Source organism: Lepisosteus oculatus, chromosome 5 (genome assembly GCF_040954835.1).
Source record: "Lepisosteus oculatus isolate fLepOcu1 chromosome 5, fLepOcu1.hap2, whole genome shotgun sequence".
Lineage (NCBI taxonomy): Eukaryota > Metazoa > Chordata > Actinopteri > Semionotiformes > Lepisosteidae > Lepisosteus > Lepisosteus oculatus.
The window spans coordinates 43,771,701-43,794,555 of NC_090700.1; the positions used below are offsets into that span (position 1 = coordinate 43,771,701).

Here is a 22,855-nt window from a genome sequence, read left to right on the forward strand (position 1 = left end):
ATATGGAATATTTCCTTTTACAGCGGGTGATATAATTTGTTTTCATTTCCCTAGTAACACTTCATATATTGCTCAGAGGGGCTTATCTGCTCCTGTTCTGTGAGCTTGGTTTATTTTTGCAGTTCTCAGAATAAGCCCGTGAACTGCTTTCCAGGAAAGCCTAAACCCTGTTTAGGAAACTGTCTGGATAATTAAAAAGAAAATAGTTTCAAATTTAAGCTATAGTTCTTCTGTTCTTGACCACATGTCTTTAGTAACAGAGTCCATGACCCCTACCTCTGAACAGAACAAATAAAAAAGTCTTAGTTAATGCTTGTATGATCTCTCATGTTTAATAAAATTCAATAAATACTCATTTATCATTTAACTTAACATGATTAATGATTTTTGTTAATAGCTTGTGATGTTCGTATACATATATGTATAATAAAGGTCCTTGTAGCCTTTTATATCCTAGTATCTTATTCCATAATACTTTTGATTTTTCAGAAAGACAGTTCTGTATGAACTGAAAAGTTGAGTAACTTGCACTGAACAGTGCAGCACTGAAATTGGGTTTCACCTGTACAATCTGTGTGCAGGTTTGCTTAATAACTTCCCATATATCTGTGACTTGAACTGTTTATGGAAATCTGACTTTAAAAACTCAAATCTGAATTATAATTAAATATGGTTAAATTGAAAATCACAGGTTACAAACCAAGTAATGGATGGCAGGTTTGATTGGGGCAACAGCAGAAAAGCACTGGAAAGCAAAGGCTCCTCTTAGTTCTCAAGATTAGAGTTCACAGTTGGCGGTGAGGGCAAAATTTTGATTTCTGACTGGTTCTCTTCAAAAATAAGATACAAGAGATTTCACCCAGGTTTATTCAGGAAAGTACTGTTTATTAAGACAGGAGATGTGAGTGCCCAAGGACAATAACATAAAAACTTGAACAGCAAATATGGGTGACAGCCTTGAGAATTTCTGCAGTGTGTGGTCAGGAATGACATGCAATCATTTTAGAATTATGTGACCCATCAGAATGCAGTCCAGATGTGTTGATTTTGTAATTATTTTGACGTCTGGTATTGGGCAATTTACTTGGGCAGTGGTTTGGGAATATTTCTATTTATGTTTATCCCTGCCAGTTTCATCTCTGAGTTCTGAATTCAGCAGGATACAATGACGTGATTTCAGAGCAAACTTATGCATACTGTACATTTCAGTATGGAAGCAAGCATTTCTCTCATAGTTAATGTTTCCATTGAGATAAAATAAGGCAAAATGTATATTCATTGTTTGTACTTCAAATATGAGTATGTATTCCTTTCAGCAGGTATGGTTTACAGAATGGAATAACCAAAGTTTTGTTCTTGTTACACAGCCAAGGAAAACAACAGATGTCGCTCTCATGAACTACTTTTCTGGTTTTTAAGCTGCCTACTGCAGTAACTTGAAGTCAATGAAAACAACAACAAAAATTTCCCTTTTAAAGTTTATTCCCAGGTTTATTGTAGTTCACTGTGTGTTAATGTATTGGGCATGTGTACAGCCAGCATGGTTCCTTTTGGATTGTGGATTTATTTGACTAGTTCTTTGAAGTGCAACAATTGAAATCGGCTATGGTCTAAAACCAGAAAATCTACAGTTTTTTTTGTTTTTTAAAAGTTCAGTTACTCACACCTGTGCACACGCAATTTCTTTGAGCTATGTTTGTCTAGGAATTTCACTTCTGGCTTTCAGCTCACTTCAGTGCTTCTCATCTGGTACTAGAATAGTGCAATTAATTCCATATTCCACTCTCTTGACATTAGATTAGAAATCAAGTAAGGATGCAAAAAGCATCTGTAATGGAATGTTCACTTTATCTCACAATCAAAAGTTAGAACATGGGCACTGTGTATTTTCTATAATGCAGGTGGGTTACAGAAAATAATTAAAAACAATGTGCAAAGAAAGTAATCAGATTGAAAGATCATTTTTAATTTTGTCTTTGTGTACAGTATCATTACGTGAACAGTGTAGTATTGCTTGGTGCTGAATTTGTTTTTGTGGATTTCATTACAGTATGACCTGTAGTGCAATTAGTAAATATTATTACCTCTAGAAATCCAAATGTATTCTCTTATTGTATTAAGAAGGATGTCTCCTAAGCAAATACATAATACTTATCATAATATCAATTGCTTCTAATGAATGTTAATTGACAGTGAAGTTTAATTATTTCTTTTAAATATATAAAATTGTCATCCTTACCTGAATCTTGTAATAATAATTTGTTGCATTTGTATAGCTCTTGTCATCCCAAAGAATAATTTCTATTGAAGTGCAGCAGACCCATCAGTGAAGAAATTGCTTCACCATCTCAGTTCTGGGAGAAATTTAGGTTAACCAGATTGTACATTCCCAGAGTTGATCTTAGCCAGGATATCAGGGTGATGTCTTACAGATGGTACATAAAGATCATTAATGACCAAATAGTCTGTGTCTTCTTGTGGGTAGGTTACAATACTGAAGCATGTTTTTTAGGTTCTAGAACTCTACCTACTGGTCCAACTTGGCTTTCTTTAGAGGTCCCCCATCCCAATAGTTACCAGGCCAACTCTTGCTCATTTTCTGAGATTTCTGAGAAGGTAATAACACTGTAGTTGTGACAACTCTGGAATAAAATTGATCTTTAAATTACCTGCCAGTCACAAGTTGCATCTGCTTGTTTTCCAGAAAAGATGTCTTCCAGTCTATTGATCTCTAACTATCAGTATACTGTACCTGCTTGTCTTGTTAAGAGAGAGGTGCAACCATAACCATTATATTTAACATCTTTCATGAAATCTTCACATTTATAGCATATTTCTAAAGCCCAACATTTAAGCACTTTCAAACCCAACATAGTTTAATGAGACATCTGAGGAAAGTTAGATATGAGTACCCACAAAGGGTCAGTTATTGAGAATTTGGCAAAAGTTTTCAAAGCATTTTCCCCTCAGTTTTCATTTTCAAAATCTTTCTGCCCACGTTACATGAATCTGCCAAATTTTACATTCCACTTTAATTTAGAAAGCTGCTTTTTAAGTGTGCAAAAATACCACTTACTAAGCTTAAATTGTCAATCTCAAAATCACACACTCTGTTTTGCTAAGATGCTTAAAGATCTTGGAAGATAGAGAAAATAAAAAAAATATATTATGGAATAGCCTAGGCAAAAAAAACACATACAAAATGTTTAGAACTGGGAGTTGACTGTTTGGCTGATCACAAAAAGTTAGAAGTGGGAGTTGAGCATATGGCCGATCTTTTTGAATGCCATTTCTTGAAAACTAGTATCACCTTTCATGACAGTATGATTGAGTACAGTATCTTCATCCAGACTCCCACAACCGTTTGTGTAAAGAAGTGCCCCCTGTTCTCAATAATAAAGCAGAGCTCAGAATCTATGTCAATTTGGCCTTCCAGTCTACAAGTAAGTCTGCCAGCAGGTGAGCATATGGCTTTGAAACACATTAAATTGAGCAGGTCGTATACATTTGAGTGCTCTTTTGGTTTTACCACATTCTTAATCAGAAGGGTTAAAGGATTTCAAATACTGCCTACCTAGAAAAGAAATAAAAATCATAATAAAGGAGATTACAATGCCTACATTTCCATTTTGTTTTGCATACTCAATGCAGGTTTACCGAACCTTTCGTAAACTGTAGGAAGTTATTCTTTTTTGTAGATGTGGGATTTAGTTGTTCTACCAAAGTATTTTATCCCAAATGTCTCAAAAACACATGTGGCAAATGCTATTATATTACTCACTCTTACTGTACTTAGCTGAAGTAGCGATAGACACTTAAAACCATTTTATTGAGTTTTCTGGTAACAACAGGATGAGTATGGCAGCCAATAGTTTATGGTACTAATAAAAATAATACAAAATATCTAACAGCTTACTTGTGGTCTGGCCCTTCCAAGATGTAATAGAGCAAAGGTTCATGAGAGGGTTGTCTAATTTTATTTTTATATCCCGGAAAATAAATATTTTTATTCTTGCTTCTCAACAACACATTTTATACAGTTATTTGTCTTATTTTAGATCCTTTTTTGGCTTTACATTTGCAGTCAAATGAAAGTAATACATTTATTTTCTAAAATGCATGAAATTATAAAAAAAAAATCTTGCCAATAAGCTAACAGATTTCAACAATTGCAATTTAAAGTTGCAATTTATTATGAAACTGATGTACTTCAAAAGCTCAACATGCATGTGTGTTCTTGCATGTGCTTTTATGATATTGTTTAATTAGCAATTTGTAAGCTTATATTTCCATTCACATACTGTAGCTCACAATGTGATCTGAGTATTTCTGAATGCCAGGCGACCACTGTAAATATCACTGAAAATGAAAGCCTCTGTAACCCAAAGAAATAAATGTCCAAAAGTCATTAAATCTCAAGTAAAAATGATGTATGGTTTGAACATGTTATGAATTATCAGTTAAAACTAACCTTGCGTGACTTGGCACAAGCTTTCACCTTGTTTCAGACATTGTTTAGGTCTAACTGATTCAGAGGTTTGTGCTCCCAGTTGTAATCTTTTTATCTGTCATTTTTCTCTGAGCCAGATGTGAACCCCAACAGAAGGTAAAACTCATTTTATCTACTTGCCCATGCGTGCGGCAGTCTGCGAGTATTTTTGTTGCAGTATTTTTGTATTTGGCAGGTATAAAATTTCGCTCAAAATACCTAATGTGAACTTTTGTAACTTAAAATTATTGTGTCATTGAATTGTGCAGACATTTTATTTATGTCTGTAGAAATACCATAGTATGATTTGTCTACCACGATGAAAGTATATCTGAAGTACTTTAGCTTTCTAGAGGCCTGTATTTCCTTTCTAATCTGAAAAAGTGAAAAGGCTTAACAAGAAATGTTCTGAGGGAAAGACTGATGGATGGAACAGCAATGGAGAAAAAGAATATTTACAATCAAATGATAGTTTTTCTGATTATTGTAGCCCCTTGTCATAAATCTTTACGTCAAAACCAGCAAAGAAAGAAAAATCTTTTTAAGATTAAGATGATCTCTAAAATTCAGACTATCTGTGTATAAGTATACTGACAATTAGGCAGACAACTTGGAGATCTTACTGTCCTAGTTCCAAAAATAAGAACTTTCTTACCACTGTCTGCTATACTGGAAACAAAAAAGGAAACACTTTTTTTTACTTGTGTTTTGAGGAGTAATTTTAAAAATATTTCTAGGTCAGAGACAAAAATCCACCCTCAATGACTATTCTGTTAGTTCCACTGGAGAAGCACCACTATCTCAGGACATAGCCCAGGCACAGTTTTACAGTTGTGATAATTTTTTTGTGTTATGGTGTTAAGAAGCAATTAATTACAGTATGTGTTGACTAGTAAGTATTAATAGACTAAAGGGAATTATTGCTATACAGTACCTAAGATACCAAAAGGTTGTAAGTTTAGGTTTAAGGTAATCTTATGGATTTAACAGTGAAACATAAACCAGATGACATAAATTGCAACTGGGAGAAGTGCATGTAAGACTGAGAATTCTTTTAAGACTGCTCTGAGAACATACTGCAGGTACTTCTTTACACAAAGAGTTGTGGGACTTTAGGACAAACCACCATGCCAAATTGCTGAAGCTGGTACCCTGGCTGTTTTCTAGAAATGACTAGGTGAGATCTTTGGATTAAATAGCTACTAAAAAAACACATGAGCTAGATGGGATGAATGGTCTCCATATTTTCCAAATTTACATTCTGATATTCTTACATTGCAAGAAGTACAGAATGGACAGTTTAAGAAAAAATGTCTTAATCATGAATTAATTTTTGTGTGGGTTTCCCCCGGGTGCTCTGGTTTCCTCCCACAGGCCAAAGACATGCTGGAAGGTTAATTGGCTTCTGGATTTCTTGTGCTTATCTGTGTCTGTGCCCTGCAGTGGATTGGTGACTTATCCAGAGTGTTCCCTGCGCCCATTACTTGCTTTGATAAGCTCTGCCTCCTTGTGACCCTGAGTTGGATGATGAGGTTAGAATATTAATGGATGGATGTCATTATGAATTCTGATTTTCCCTGTTAGTTTGTGTTTGCACGGGAAATCAAATTCAAAGCCTTTTTTGTATTTTACACATATTCAGTGTTGCTTGACCTCTGACAGTGACAATATGTTTAGCGACATTTGAGCAATCTTTGCCCTTTTTCCTGAAGTTCTGCTTTCTGTATTTGGCAGAGTTGCCGCACAATGATTACGTGTTATTTTGTCCCTTTTTTGGTCTTCAGAGGAAGGAAGTGGGTTGTCGTGTGTGGTCGACTTCCTGTCTTTTCTCTTGGCAGCAAGAGGTGCCAGAGCGCCTTCTCATAAACAGCAGCAGATGACCAGGAATTCATTAAATGAAACACACATTAGACAGGCATAACTTGACATGGATTTTATATAAATAACTTAAATAACATACATCATTGAAGTATAAACACAACCTTGAATAAAATTGTAATGTTGCAATATATTCTATGCATGTTTTAAAGAACAGATTAGAGTTCTAAGCAGGATATATATTAAAACATGAGTTCTATTTATTTATAATGCACAAAGAAAGCCTGCTGTTGCTTATAATGAGATGACCTACATCCTTAAGGTTCTGTCCTTCACATACATGTTCAAAGGAGTTACTTTACAGAGACTGCAGTGAATATGATAAACAAAGTCTTGTTAAAATATCACTAAAAATTGAAAGTAGAATGTTAGATGCTAAGTTCAGAAGAATCAGGTGACTCATTTCAAAATAGACAAATGCTCTGCCACAGATACGTTTGTGGAAGACAGATTTATTTAGGAAAATGTAATTATCATCTACAACTTAAATTACTCTAGCTATTTATAACAGTGTTTACTTTGCAATTAAATATTGATATTATTCGTTTCAGCAGCTTCAAACCTTTGCATACTTAAAATTAACATTTATATATCATAGTTTGAATTGATTTAGCAGCCATGTAAATAATTATTCAAGGCAGTAGCCTATTACATGTTATATCAAAAGTGGACAGAAGAGCAAATAATACATGCAATATTAAATAGAAGAAGTTATTTGGCATACTTTTGGAAAATCTGATAGTCCATTTGTATGGTAAAAACATTATCTGATTTTTATTAAGTCCAAAATTTTATGAAGGCATTATGATGATTTGTCCTTTGTTATGTTTTATAAGTTAATTTTTAAGAAAGGAACAAATTATAATAAAAATCAAGTCCAGCTTGTTTAGTTTTCAGTAGTAATTCCAGCTTTTTAACCCAGTAAAAAGTCATTATTGCATTTTGCGGTTTTTTATTATTTTTTATTTTTATGCTGGAACACATTCTGTTGGATACAAAACCCTTATGATCTCGATCAAATTAGAGAGTAGTGCCTCTAACTGATGAAGTTAGAATATCTTTACAGTTTTTAGCTCGTAGGGGTTGGCTGATCCTGTCTATTTTAAATTTTGAACTTTCACAATTTTCACATCTTGTGAGTTTTGTCAGATATAATATCTCTTTTAGTTTTAATTAAACAATCACATAAGAATAAAAATAAAATTGATCAGTGCCATTCAAACTCACAACTTTCAGTGTCAAACACTCTTGTCTGTAGTAAGATCATAACATTGAAGAAACTTCACATCATTCTTCTATAGTATTTATAAAAATGTAAATATTGTAATAAAATAGAAAATGTATTTATGTTATTCTGTATCTTGTATTTACAAGTGTTTCATACAAAAACAAAAAAATTAAAAGAATATTTTGAAGTGGCATGTTACATTGTAACCTACGTTTGATTGTATACTTATAGCTACTATTTTCATCTATTACATTTTGTGAGGATCACATCAAACCTCCAATACGTTCATTACAGGGTTCTCATGGTAAAGGCTGGTATGAAGGCTTCTCACCTTCTTATTTATACGTGTGAACCTGAAGAGTAGGCCTATGAGGATGAAGATCAAATCGGAAATCTGTTCTAGTGCCACATGAGAGTCTTCATATAATCAATTTTAACAAGGATTAATCTTTTTTTCTTTATTTTTTGTTTACTTTCCACTATTGTTTTAGTATAATGTGTGAGTGCTTAGGCCAGGGGGTCTAAAACCCACTTCCTGGAGAGCCCAATGTCTTCTGGATTTTGTTCTCGGTTCTTGGTTACCTAGATGGCTTAATTAAATTAACTGTATAATTGTAATACAGGTGGGTAGCTGCATCAGCATGCGTAGGCTGTAAAGGAACAATTAAAGGTTTGTGAATCCGAAGCCACCCGAAGAAGGCTCCACAGCCAAAACATTGTTGTTCCTTTCTTCTCTTTTCAGCATAGAATAAACTTATAATTGTAATACTAGGCTTTAGAGCAATTTAAAGGTAATTGCATTAAGAGAGTATTTGAGTACTTTGCTGTATAAGACCTTAAGAAATAGTTTGTTTATGTGTAACTAAGAAAATTGGTAAATTGTTTAATCGATTACTCAAGTTCGAACTAAAACCAGAAGGCACCAAGCCCTATAATAAGTGATTCTGAGACTCTTGTCTTAGGCTATGACAGGAGTCATAATGTATGTACATTGAAATTCGATATAGAGGAGTAGCTTTGGCTTGGCTTTGAAAAAAGACCCTTCACAAAGTTGAACTGAATAAAGCATCGTGAGAGTTTTAATCCACTCTCTTCTCTTCTTTGCATTTCATGGGTATGAAATGAGATGTGACATGTTCTTTCTTTGTCCTTTTTCCTCTTAATGGGACACCTTTGTGAGATAAAGAAATGAACATTTCTTTGCCATTATTAGTCCATTTTGCAGAGGAATAAGCATTGAAATAGTTTTCTAGGAAGACTTCCTTGAAGTTGCAGTCCTCACTGTAGGTTTTCTGTAAGTTAAAAAGAAAACAATTTAATTCAAACTTTGTAATTCTGCTGTTTCTGAAAGTGTATGAACATGGTTTAATTAATTTGTTAAAAATGTATCTTATTCAGGCAGTATGAATAATACATAAACTTTGGTAAGGTTGTATTGTTGTTTTATAAATCCCTTCAAAAGTGCATTACCATAAGAACCTGATTTTTTTATTGTTTTGTTTTATTGTAAATTTAATATTGATTGTAAATATTGAAATACATTTCCTGGTGGCTAAAAATTAAGTACAGCTGGCAATGTATTGAAATGTATTCAATAGGAATAGAGCCCCTTAGATGTTGGCATGTTTTAACACTTTAAATTCCTTACCTTGCCATATAATCTTCCTTGCTTATTCATAGCTATATAATATTGACTTTTCACCCCTTTGATGGCCAGCACGCCGCCCTCTGAGACTGTTCGTATTTCTAGAATACCTGCAATGAATCACAAGACAGACCTTTCCTTAGCAATCATCTTCATTATAAAAACAGGATGGGGTCTTTGCTGTTAATCAGTTTGTGGTATTTCTGGTTTTATTTTAAGCTGTTAAATGGTTTGGGTGGCCATTACAGGAACCACAACTCATGCAATTGCACATATGGGTAGCAGATTAAAGATTGTTCCCTGAAGAAAAAAATATCTGCCCCTTCCCATTTGCTTTGCACGCTAGATTGCAGAACTGTAGCTGAACTTTTAGCATATAGAAAACAAGGCCCTTTTTAGGATTTTTTTGGATTTTAAAAATTTAAAACTACAAAGGAATGTGTTCGTAAGGTTTTTGAAATGCACGAGATCAAATAAGGTTTGAAACATCCTTTGAGAATATACAGCAGACACATTCATGCAAGGCAAGCACATTGAAACTTTGGAAGCTGCAAGTCATAATAAACAGAACAAGAGATCTGAACGTTTTGGACATTCATTCTTCAAACACCTACCTTAATGGTCATTTTATTGCTATTGTTCTCCAGAGACAAATGTGCCATACTCTTTGAAGAATTAAGCAACAATGACAAACATTAGTTTAATTGCTCCTTGAAAGCATTTTTTTTTAGCTACAGACTTTTATCAAACCAAGCTGTTCTCCATAAAATAAATATATATATATATTTACCTCCCTTGGAAAATGTAATATTAAAGAAGATTTGAGAAGAAAACTTGTTCCTAATTTTTATGGTAAAAGCAAGGTTCAAAGCAGTTAAGTCTTTATCAGATCAGGCAAGGCATCCTTTCTGTTTTGTCTTTTAAGTATGGATTCAGTGCAGTGCTTGTGTGGTCTTTTATATAAATGAAAAGAAGTACTTTTGGAGTTTTGCCTTGCAGTAAAGATAGTTTCATTTGAGGATTTTTTTTTGCGTTTTAATCAATACATTGTGTTCAGTTGGGCATAACGAAAAATAAAAGTAATGTAATTGTTTTTAATTCATGTAGCAAATCACTTGTTAGTGTTAATCAGATTCTAGTCTAACAGCAGTGTTGTCTTTGTAATTACTGAAATTTGTCTTAAAAATACTTGATAAACCCAACACATTCTGGTTCAATTATCCACCAAAAGGGAATTTTGCAGTTAGTCTTTTGATTTTTTCAAGAACAGAGATCCATAGGAATTGAGCATTCCGCTGTTTACTGTGAATAAGTTTAATCTTTTTGAAAATAATGATATGAAGCCTTACGTGCAAGTGAAAAGTTGTGTTTTTCTCATAATGTTGTACCTGGGAATCATTCCCATGTGGAACATTTTTTTCCTGGTTAAATTAAGAACAGATTGAGTTGTGAATTGGTAGACAGTGTTGTATGGTAAAGGGGAAAATTCCACTTGATTCTTTCTAATGACCTAAAATATTTACGTAGCAGTACAATCCCAATTATTCCAGGACAGAACCAGAAGGGCCCACATCAGAAAGATTTTTTTTCAATTTGGTGCAATTTTCACACCTTTAGTACTTCCTGAAAAGTGTGTGTGGGGATGTGTTGTGGGTGGAGTTGGGTGATTGTAAAGCCGGTTTAAGACCTATAATAAATATTTCGGACATTATGCTACATTGTCTTTATGCAGACTATAAAAACAAGTACAGATATTTTTGACCAAGACAGCAAATGTATTTTATTTTCTAAAACTGAGTAATGCAAGAACTTTTAAATTAAAAATAGGTTAATATCATTAACGTTTTTTTAGTTTAAAACAAATTGTTTATATTAGGAATCCCACTCTTGTTTTGCTGTACAAGGTCATTTTACTTCATGTATGCAGTATTGGATTATTCTGCACATGGTTAGTAATGCTGGGAACGGAAAGGGTTTGTTGAAGATTAAGAATAAAAAATATGACGTTTGCATATACAGCATGCATTTGTACATAGATGTAAATATTGTTCTTTTACTGAAGGCATTTCTTTTTTATTTTCTTTGTGTTTTCCATTTGCAATATGTAAAATAATATTTGTCACAGATGATTCTTCAGTGTGATACATACAGCAGTCACAGAATTTCCGACTTAAATTGCTTTCAGACAATCTGTGACATTTATTAAATTAAAAGAAATTAAACTGCAATCTTACTGTTTTCAAAAGCAAGATCAATATAATTTAGAACATGCAAATATAACGTGGCACAAAGCATGACACTGACCATCATTACATTTACTGTTGGCATGATAATATGAACTGTGGATTTGCTTTTTGGCTGTTTGATTGAAAGAAATGTGAAAAATTGAAAGCTTCAGTTTTTCAGCTAGTACACACTCTTACTAGCCAAAAGTACTAAGAATTTACTTTTTATTTAACTTAAAGATAAGATTAAGTAATTCAGACATTTTATGAATGATACACACACTACTGCTGTTTTACATGAAAAACGTAAACAAATAATTTTCTAATTTACTGGCTTGTTAAACATGTAGAATATCAGATGGTATACATTATTTCCACAAAAGCAAAAGCTGTAAAGTCCAAGGAAAGGCTAAAATGCTAATAAAACACAGTTGAGGTCTTTCTATTCAGAAACATCTGCATGTTCAAAAGAATATACCTCTCCTAGTACCTAGACAGTGTTCTTGTCAAAGTTTGTAGTGTGTTTTATAGGTTTGAAGGCTTATTAAAATTCAAAGGTATAAACATCTTTTACATCAGTGACAAATGTGTGACAAATTGGTGAGACCTGTGTTTGTGCAGTGTATTGTTGAGACAAAAATCTCAGCATGAATTTAGTGATCAGGGGTTTGATAAATGTTTTTGTTTGGTGTAAGTGGGCTGGTAGGTCAAACATGCACAGATGTTATCTGAAATCCATTAAGGAAGTCCAGCATGATGTTTGACTATGTTGTACAGTATGTGCAAGAAATGACTTAATGGTTAATAGTTATGTTACCTAAAAAGTTCAGGTTAAGATATGCTGCCAACAGCTTCAAAACAAAGGAATAAAAAGTAGCATTTATGCCAGTAAATGTTTATTCTTTACTATGTTTAACACACTGGAATATGTATGTATTATTTGACCTTGTCATTTAAGTCACTTTTATCAACAAAGCTCTGCATTTTTACCAGCCTCTATATACAGCTTCTAGTCTAGGCTCTGTGATTCTCCCACCTTGAGAATTGTAACTACTGTACCATTCATCATCCTTCCAACACCATCCCTATGCTCCAGTGCATCCAGAATTTCATGGCTCACCTTGTCTCTTCTCTTCCTTACTCTTTCTCACTATTATGTTACTCCAGTTGCTGTTGTTCACTGGTTCCCTCTTGCTACTGTACATACATCCTATTTACAAAACCCAATTCCCACCTACTGTATCATTATCTCAGCCGCTCTGGTTCTGCCTGCATGCAGTCTTTTGTCTCCCTCTTTAACCCCTCTTGCTTTCTCCGCTATTCCTTTTCCACAAAACTGCCTCTCCTCTATGCTCACCTAATCCAGTGACCATTCATTCTCCACCCTTGCCACTGAACTATCCACCGACATCAGGATTGCACAATCCCTAACTGCCCTTTGACGCCAGCTCAAGACATACAGGTACAGTTCCTGATTACATTTAGACAATGCTGGAAACTTGACATGATCTCTTATCTCTCAGCTGCATCTTCAATAACTCTTGCACTATATTGCGATAATGTTTTTAATTCTCAAATCGGTAATGTAAGTTGCAATCTACACTTATTCCTTTAAATATGGAATATACACCAACAAGGTTTTTACATAACAGATCTATACACGTATAACTGCTTGCCTGTTCCTTGTACTTAATGTCAAGTTTCTGTATTGTATATTGTCACTAAGCAAATTATTATCAGTAATATATATTTATTTATTAGCAGTAAATGAGTGAAAAGAAGATGCTCACCCACTTCTGTCTTCTCTTTGTTGGTGTTAGAAGCAGAGCGCACTTGAGCTGAGAGTCTGCTCACAAGCTTGCAGTGGTTGCACGCAGTGATGTAACAACATGCTGCAAACTGTGCCCATTATGTCACAGGGGTTGTGGAGGAGCTCACACAGACTAGGGATGTAGAATAAAATGCAATAACCAAACCATTTAAAAATCCTGCACTTTCTCAGTAACTGGAAGTCTATGAGTTTTGTTTCTGATTGTTTTTGTGAGTCCACTCCACATGCTTTTGGATAAGCTCTAAAGGATGTCTATTTACTTTTTTACATATATCAAAACTTTGAACTTGTTTTATAGAATGTAGCTTGCGTGTGCTAAAAATGACAATATTTTGAGACTCTAATGAAATGTGTCTGTGAACTGTAACTCTTAGAGGCATGCTTTAAGTGAATTCACTATAAATAGCTTAATTTGTATTTAATTAACATATAGAATCTTGAAACATATCAATCATCTGTGTCCCTTTAGTAAAGGTTATAACTTCGGTGTCTTCCAACACTGTGGGTACAGTCTGTGCACTACAGTGTATTCAGGACTGTGGAATTTTACAAGCCTGTATTCTTACAATAGTCTGTTCAACCGTCTTTTCCTTCTCTTGTCTGAAGCTTTTGGCACGAGTCCTTTTTTGTCTGCTGACTGCTTTCTTTTAAATAGCCACTCTTTATGGACTGTAATGACAGATGTCTTTAAGCAGGCGGTCAAAGACATTGTCATTAATGTTGTGGCTCTTACTGTACTGTCTTCACTCACCAGCAAATAAATTTAAAATAAAAAACATCATCCCAGTATTTTGAAACATAATTATGTATCTGTTAAGGCAAAGCAATGTGTCATATCTTCAACGAGCTGTCATTGGTGTGAACTGGTGAATATGGTTTTACTGCTCATGAAAAGTCTTGTCCTAACACCATTTTGAAATATTACACATTCAGTTAGCATTAAAGCCTTTAAATTAATTAGATTAAAAAGAATAATTGCAATATGGATTACATACAGTACTGCTAAAAAACATGATCAGGCTTCTTTAAAAAGCTGTTACTGGTATTGATTAAGACTGCCAGTCCCTGAATTACAAATATTATTTTGTCATGTTCTTCTCATAGAATGAGTTGTGAAATTTAATATCACTTGTTTTGCCCTGTGGTTTAACTTAACCGATTCATGATCCTGAAAGCAAACCCCTACTTTAGATTGATCACTTGCATGTTGGAAAAACTGGATGATTACTCCATTTTTAAAATATTGTTTTATTTTATAACATAGCATGCTGTGAAAGTACATTCAGCTTAGTAGCAGTGATGATTGATGTCTCAGAGGTAAAACAGAGGTATTTCACAGGCATCACAGAATGTGTACTTTATTACTGTTTCATGTTTCAGCAACTGCAACTGTTTAGCGGGTATAAGGAGATGGTAGGAAACACATATGGACTGCAAATGTTAGCTCTACTGTTTAGGGCAGCTTCATAAGGCTTTCCCCCAGCTTGAACAAATTTACCTTTGCATTTTGCTCCTGCCTCTGGCTAAGTAAACTAATTTGTGGGTGATCCTTAATTCTGTCCTCCCTGAGCAAAGTCAGAGTACACCTTGCTTTGATTTGCTTCACAATTAGGACACAGAGCTCTGAGGAACAGCTGATCCCTGTCAGCCCAGAATACTAATGTGACACCCATAGCAGGCTAAACAGCTTCAGTACCTACTGTACAGCTGAAAATGGCTTTCTGAGTAACTTTCAAGACTTGTATTGATTATGAAACTTGTTTTTCAAGGGCCTCCATGAAAAATAAAACCAAAATAAGATCATACTGTCTTCTTTGCTTCTGTTAAATAAAAGAATACTGACTAGTAGCACGGCAATAATTCCACGTTTGGAATTGTAAGATCATAGATGTTTCCTTTTTTAAAAGATGCGGGTTTTCCACTGAAATCTACATCAGTTTTATTTGATTTGTATGCAATAAAAATAACAAAATAACAAAAAACAATTCCATTTAAAAACATACAGTAGACTGAATTAAATTGTTTAAATTGTCATGAAACACAGAACCTAAAGTAGGTACAGTACTTGGCTGTCAGTTGCATTTAGTAGACTGGGTAACGATTGGGTAACACATGCGTTACATCAAAATGTCTAATTTTAGAAATAAGCTGAGGTGTATTGATTGGAATAAAATTTTGTTTAATGAAGGTTACAGCATTCAAGCAAGAATAGTTTTTAAAATAATATTAAGAGAATCGATAAAAGTCATGTTTCTAAAAAGAGATAAAATGCGATTAAAGATTCCCAAAAAGTTTAAAAAATCTTTAATGAGATTTTCTCAAAAACTAATTCAAAATGAATGTAATTATCAGATCATCACTATCAGATTTCTGAGGTCTTGTGTAGTACTTTTGCAATTAGCTGCATTTGTTATTACCGAAGGAAATAAGTACATTGAAGCAGAGAAATAATTATGCATGAAAAGTTACAGAGCTGCTTTCAGATAAAAATCAAAACATAACTATTGTTACAAGTTGTGCCCTAGACTGTGTTTACAAAATGCTAATTTTTAAACAGTATGTAAGTGGCCCACTCACTGACTGCTAGTTTGCATGCAAAGCATAATCTAAGTTTGTGCAATGAGGAATTGCTTTCTCTGTAATCAGACTTTGGCTTGCTGCACCTTTTAAAGAAAAATGTTGACAGGAATATTGTACAAATAATCTACATTCATAGTATGAGAAAGTGTACACTTTTCTTTGAACTTAAAAGGCTCAGACAACATTGTTGGATGAAATACAAGGAAAATGGGTTGCCTTCATCATAAAAGTAATGGCTTTTGTTGCTGAGAATCGAGACATTTTATCTGGAAATCATAAAATTTTTACCCTTGATTAAGCTGTATTTTCAAATGCTTGCTTTCTTGTCTCTTGTTGTTTCCAGCTCTAAGACTGTAATGATGTAAATGCTGCAGGTGTTAGTAATCCAAATAGTAGATTAATGAAGGACCAAGTTGACTTCTGTTTTTAAACAATCTAAAAACAATTCATTAGCAGAATTACTGCAATTTGAATTTGGTTGTCAAATTTATCATTATAATTAAAAATATCACATATAGAAACAGTCTGATGTGTTCACTGTAAATATACACTTCTTTCTTTATCCTTGAGTAGAAAGGCAGTCTTTAATGTTCATAAAAGTCCTTGAACGTGAAGAAATGTTTATATCGCTGTCATAAAACACATTCCTGTTAGATTTAAGAATTTCCTTAACTTGATATTTCAGGATTCTGAATGATGTTGTTTTATTGTATTTAGAGTAAGTTTAATTTATCTTTCACACATAACAGCATTGTATTATTTATTAGAGATCATTAACTCCTTAGGAGAAGTTATGAACTGGACTGTATCATTTATTTAATTAAATCATTTTTTGGGTTTGTAGAAATGTTGTGGATGTTCTTGGAACAGATATTTACTCACATTAACAAAAAGCTATTGGTTTGCTGGTCATTGTAAGTCCAAGACACCACCCAGCACTAAATAAACAAATCTTTTGAAAGTATCTTTAACACTGCCAAGACCAGTCTAGGAATCTAATACATGTTCATGTATTTGTGTAAATATAAACAAGTTTTATTTAAGAAAACATCACTGATCTTCTCAGTTAGTTCATAGTATTATAGCCTTTTAATAAGGAAGAGCATCATAAAACCCAACAAAAACATTGCAGTTGAATATCTGAATATCTATTCAGGTTGGATCTTCATGTCTTTCATCAGTATATTTTGTTTTTAATTGCTCAGTTAATCAATTCATTTGTCATTTTTCAGCCTTTTGCAGTTCTTGCCTTATTTAAAATTTAAAACACTTTAAATATCTAAAAAGGCCCAATTCTAAATGTTTTCCTGGCTGTCTTTATAATGCTTCTATTTACTCTTACAATTGCTAATGGGAAACTTTGGCTGCATTTCCAGTTTTGTAATTTTGCCCTTTTGTAATGTTTTCTTTTTTCATTTTGAAATATTCCACTGCAGGCAATAGGTCACTCATTCCTTGTTAGTAAACATAGCTAGGAAAATCTGAACGGAGGATTTAAAAGTTGTATTCATACTTCATGCTGGTTTCATCAAAAGCTGCCTTGCGTGTCTCCTTATGTGTTGTGCGTGCAGTTGTCAGCCACATCTGTGTGTATCAATTTCCCCACTTTTTAGCGCCAATTGTTACGCAAGCCTCTTTTCCATCCCCAGAAGAGATGGATTCTGTCACGCCATCCTTTTGTTTGGGAGCAGACAGTTTGCAAGATACTGTATAAGGAGATGGTGGCAGTCTTTAAGCCTTTTGATGTGGGTTTTGTAGCTGTGTGTTCATTTGTACAATTGTACTGTTTCCACATACACACAAATTGAATCCATCCTTAATCACTTCAGGTAAGCAGTTTTAGTACAATACGTATTGTGACAGTGTTACAACAGCAATATCTGAAAAATTGTTCTTCTGCTTTTAAATATCCTTTCTCATCCTATAGTTTATTTCACACTGTGGACTACAGTACTGCATGTAGGATGGAATTATCCTCTTTAAAGCCTTTAACGTTTATAAAACAATCGAAACATGAAAAGACATGTTATTCAGAGAGGATGATCCAAAGATGAACCCAGTTATTATGAAGAACATTTAACCTCCTTGCTTTCCTTTTATGGCACAATAGCTGAAGCACATGCTTACCAAGGTTTGACATTGTTTCCTTTATTCAGTACCTTGAACTAGTGGTGAAGTTAATATAAAATTCAAAATTAAACAGCTGCTTGAAACATTTTTCTCCTTTCTGTAAAATGATCAAGTTACAGTGAATTTGCCTATTTTACTATTTATGTCTTAGTCATGCTGTCCCCAAAATGTCCTGATTGCCCTGGTTAAAAAAAAGGCCCACATTATGACACATGTTCAGAAAGTTTCCATGGAATTTTTAGGCATATCTCATCAGAATGGCTTTTCTGTAACCACTGCTCAATTCCTGCTGAGTTCTCTGTGGGCAGCTCAAGCAAAGTTAACCACTGGGTCCTACCCAGGGTAAAAGAACACAAGAACAAAACTGTGACGTGACTAAGGATCAGACAAAATGTAATATAGCTGTCATAACTAATTTTCAAGTTTAGTGTTTTGCTTTATCACTATTTGATTTGGTGGTTTACTGGTTATGAATCTTTTTTATAGTTGTATTTTCTTTAAAAGTACAAAATACCAGTATTATTCTTCACAGATTTAAAGAAAAACTAAGTAACAAAAACTGTATTATTATTTATACAGTATATTAAAACTGCAATCTAAATCTCACTGTTATGGCTGTTGTCAGTATTTCAACTTGGAAGTGCGCATGCTAGAAAAACAAGAATAAAATAAAGTACACTGTTCAAATATTTAACACCTTGAATTGTTTATAAGGTTTAACTTCAGTTTTCAATTTCAGTTTTGAAATCATAGGAAAGATTAATGTTGTTATTTGGAAAGAACAGGTGTTGTATACTTAATAGGTGTTCAGGAGTATGTCCAGACAGCAGCAACATCTGTCTAGATTAATGCAATATACAGTAAGACATACTCGTAACTGGCTGACCACACCAAAACTGTTGTTGAACATTGTCATATAGATGCTTACAATGAGGTTGGGATAATTGCTTTTGGACACCCATGAATCTTTTAATACAAAACAGTCATGTCTTGTCGTAGTTATTTTCTATTCACAGTGCATGTGGTATGTTCCCATAAAACTGCGACATAAACACCCTTAATATCTTTCACTGTTGGATATCTAATGTACCTTAGTAAACAAGTGTCATCAATAAAAAATAGATTATGTGAGATGAATCAGTGCAGATTTGCTCATAGAAATCTAGCACTTTTTAATTCAAGACCGATTTGTATACAGTACTTTGTTTCAGTCTTTGTTTAGTGTGGGAATTCACTTTGCCAAGTGTGACACCTGGTTTCTTTTATTTCTGTCATTTTGGATGTCTGTGCTCTTTTAACTGCAATGGATTACCTGTTAACTAATGATGTTGTTGGGAATATAGTATGATAACAATATATGGGCAGCGACTGAACGTTGAAAGGGGTCATTATTGGATTGAAAATAATCACAAAATAATAAAAAAAACAATAATGACTCTCCGATGAGGTCAGAAAATATTTTTAGTCAAAGTGCTGTAAAATTCAAGTAAAAGAAGACCTGGAAAGCAACCCTAGGACTGGCCCCAGGGAATGATCTTAAATCTTTTCTGCACTTCTGCACTTTTCTGTTCTCGGTTTAGTCTTTTGGAAATTAAGACTGAATATGCCTAAAAACGTAATTAAAATTTCCAAATAAAAACTGCTAAGTTATTTAGTAGTTAAAAGTGTCATAATTTTGTTCTATGAGATCTGTGCAGCTAATGTTGAGATATTGATGAAAATTATTGGAAAACTTGGTAAGCCTGGATTGTTGTAGTTAAATATCTTACATTTATCATATGTTTAAGCATCTTACTTTTCAACAGCTTTATCTATATATTTATTGGATACAGATTGTGCAGGAAAGTTAATTTAAAGCAGAATTTAATTTAAAAAAACATGTTAATTTCATGGAAGAAAACAAGATACTTACTGTAGCAGTTGGTATCATCTTGTGTTCCATTAATTCTGCCAGCTTCATCAATTGTTAGAAACCACTGTGTTCTGCTGAAAAGTTGTCTGACTCGTACATCCCCTCCCTCCATATAGTCATAATTTCTTGTGTGCCGTTCATGTTTGGAGCAGTTCATAATTGCAGCCAGTTGCTCTGGAGTTCTGTCATTGCAAGCTAAACACACACTGCCCACTAGAAGGATAAAGAGTAAGTACAGTCCAGAGGGCAAAGTTGGCAGGTTCCATTTCAGCATCCATTTGCGCATTATAATGCAGTGTTCTGGGTATTCACGAACAACATACTGAAATAGAAATTAAAATGCAGATTGTTGCTGCTAGGTCCTGGACCTGACCTCTCGTCTGCACACAGGAGGTCTTCAGGACTTCTACTGGTGAATATTGTGTCAAGAAATGCTTTTGCCTTACTGAACGCCAAGAAGGTAGTTTTCTATAGTCCTCTTTTGTATATTTTAATTGCAGATTCAGACAACACAGAGCAATGCATTCTGCAGTACATATCGTTGGTGTTTGTGGTGACAGTCTTTTCAATATCAGAGCTGTAAAAAAAAAGAGCAGTTTTTACAAAGAATTATGGTCAGTCTTGTATCAGTATTACATCTGCAACCCCTGACCCAGAGGTCAGTCAGTATCTGAGACAATTCTCTATAAGAAAAAAATTAAAATGATATGTTGCATATTGTTGTTACATGCATTGTAGTTTCTGTACCTCTGTAGAAGCTGAAATTAATGAGTTGTTCATTTGATGTCTAAGCAGCATTTGATGTAAATTAGTAAGCATTTATCCTAACTTTAGTGCAAAAATCAATATTAAACATTTGCTTTAGGCTTTCCTTTATTTGCTCACCTCATAGTTGCAGTCATGCCTTTATAATCATTGACACTTTTGCGGCTAACCAAACACTTTCCGGAGAACTGCCCACAATTTCTCTCATTTAGTTGTCTGGACAGACTGGAGACTGGAGACTTTCAGTACCACCTCCTTGTCAGCTTTACACATGTAGAGCATACTAGAGCATGTCTGAAAAGCAACCACTTTCTTCCCATTGGTACCATTTAAATACAAAATTTAATCTGACAGCTGGAAACTGTGCAGAGAAAATCACAAAATTGTGTCATAATTTAACTTGCATACTTACTTTTGTTTTCAGGCAACAGCAGCAAATACCGCAAGTATCCTTTTTTCTCTTATTTTGCAATTCAAAAACAGTCTGAATCCAAACTTGCTCCTAACTTAGAAGAGGCTCCTTCAGGTTCAGAATTGTTCCCATGTATCAAGTGCTGACCCAAGAGGGGCTTTTCTGAGCATCTTCTCTCTGTTGTTATTCAGTGTACTTAGATAAATGCCTTTTGCTGACCTCACTTGAAAGCAATTAGATCTTAGCCAGTCAGCTGTCACTTGGATGCAGGATAGAAAAAAAAAAACTCAGTTTCTTTTTGTCAGACTTCCAGTGGTCATCAGAGGGAGCTATAAACTTGAAGAATAGCTTAAACTCCCATGGTGTGCATCAAAGTGTATTTCATTCACTTCTGAGACAGAAACTTGATGCCTTTCAAGCACACATTTAATTCAGTTGTATTTTCTAATTACCTTGTACCTCTACAGTAAGGTCGCGCATTTCAAAAGAAATTTGTTGGCAGTTATTTAAAGCAAAAGTAAAAATATACAAGTCGCTGAAACCATGATCTCGGAAATGAAATAACTCGTGTTAAGGGGATCATTTACAGTATATATCCAATATTCACACATTCCAAACAAATGTTTCAGAAGACTGCAGTTTTACTAGATTTGTTGATTCGTGGTGCACTTCGAGAACCGGAGAGATCTGTTGAGCTTGGGAAAAGAGGTGCTTGGTGTGGATTACAAGCTGTTTGCACGCACCTTGCAATTGCTCCAATTTGAAAGCTGATTGAAAACGCAATCAGGTGCAGTAATCTTCACAACAAAGCATACCACAGTGCTGCAGAGAAGAGTATAGAGGATTTATCTACTACAAGTCATAATTTCTCAGAGGTAACTGTTCTTTGAATGTTGTGCTTGTACTTAAACCCAGGATTTACAGTTTTAAACACCCGGACTTTTCTTGCACTCAACACTTCAGAAGTTTACATTGCACTTAATGATCTATTCCCTTAGGGAGGAGAACAAAGAGCATGCTGGCAACAGTTTGAGAACCTTTTGGATTGCAGACAAGCCTGCTTTTCTTAAATTAGTCAGCAGTTATCAACACCTGATGTGTTTAGATAGACAGATAAATCATAACTAGATTATTTCTAACAAGATCCACGAGGGCTGGTTTAAGGTCTGTTGGTTGTTTCTGTTTGTATCACCTAGGTCTGTGTTGATTAAGCAGTACCTCAAAGCGTATTTTAATTTTGAAGACAGCTTTTGGTAAGATACACCACATGTTTGAAATACATTGTATTTTTTAAGTTTTGCGATGCAGGATTATCAGGAAATAAGTGAATATCAATTAATGAATCATTTTAATAGGCTTTTACAGCATGACAGTTACATAACATATTTCTTACTAATGAAGTCATAGTAATGAACTTTTGAGAAATAGCTACCGAGTACAAAACAAGAATGTAGTCAATATATTTGTCATGGTATTATCTTTCAAATGTAACAGGATGTAAGTGTTGAATCAGAACATTAAAAAATGCATCATTTTGAAAGGTGTAAACGTTACCTACATAAAGCACTAAAAGTTATTTTAAACAATCCACATTTCAAGCCTTTTCTTGTGATGCAAGCCAAGAAAGCAACAGACTTCAATTGCTCTTGTATATAAAAGCTCTTCTGAACTTTCTTCCACTGGCGTAATTTATTTAGTGATATTTTCCCATTAAGTAAATATTTGTACAGAGTCTTAAAGGAATGGCAGAAGAGCCTTGT

At 34.1% G+C, this 22,855-nt stretch overlaps 2 protein-coding genes across 4 annotated transcripts in view; one reads left to right on the forward strand and one right to left on the reverse strand.

The window, feature by feature from the left end:
- Positions 1-22,855, forward strand: part of LOC107076879 (protein FAM227B) — a 47,946-nt gene that overhangs the window by 9,074 nt on the left and 16,017 nt on the right. The window lies entirely within an intron of this gene.
- On the reverse strand, positions 8,647-21,289 carry fgf7 (fibroblast growth factor 7). The gene is made up of 4 exons (XM_006628640.3): positions 21,096-21,289; positions 19,919-20,495; positions 9,244-9,350; positions 8,647-8,887 (listed from the first exon to the last, which is right to left on the reverse strand). The coding sequence occupies exons 2-4, from the start codon at positions 20,202-20,204 to the stop codon at positions 8,675-8,677; spliced, it is 606 nt and encodes a 201-aa protein (XP_006628703.1). The 5' UTR covers positions 20,205-20,495; positions 21,096-21,289; the 3' UTR covers positions 8,647-8,674.

Coding starts and splice junctions, on each gene's coding strand:
- fgf7 (XM_006628640.3), bottom strand. CDS start 20,204: ATGCGCAAATGGATGCTGAAATGGAACCTGCCAACTTTGCCCTCTGGA. Junction 9,351..19,918: donor AGATGATACCAACTGCTACA/GTAAGTATCTTG, acceptor GATTCATTGCAG/GTATTCTAGAAATACGAACA. Junction 8,888..9,243: donor AAGGAAGATTATATGGCAAG/GTAAGGAATTTA, acceptor TTTAACTTACAG/AAAACCTACAGTGAGGACTG.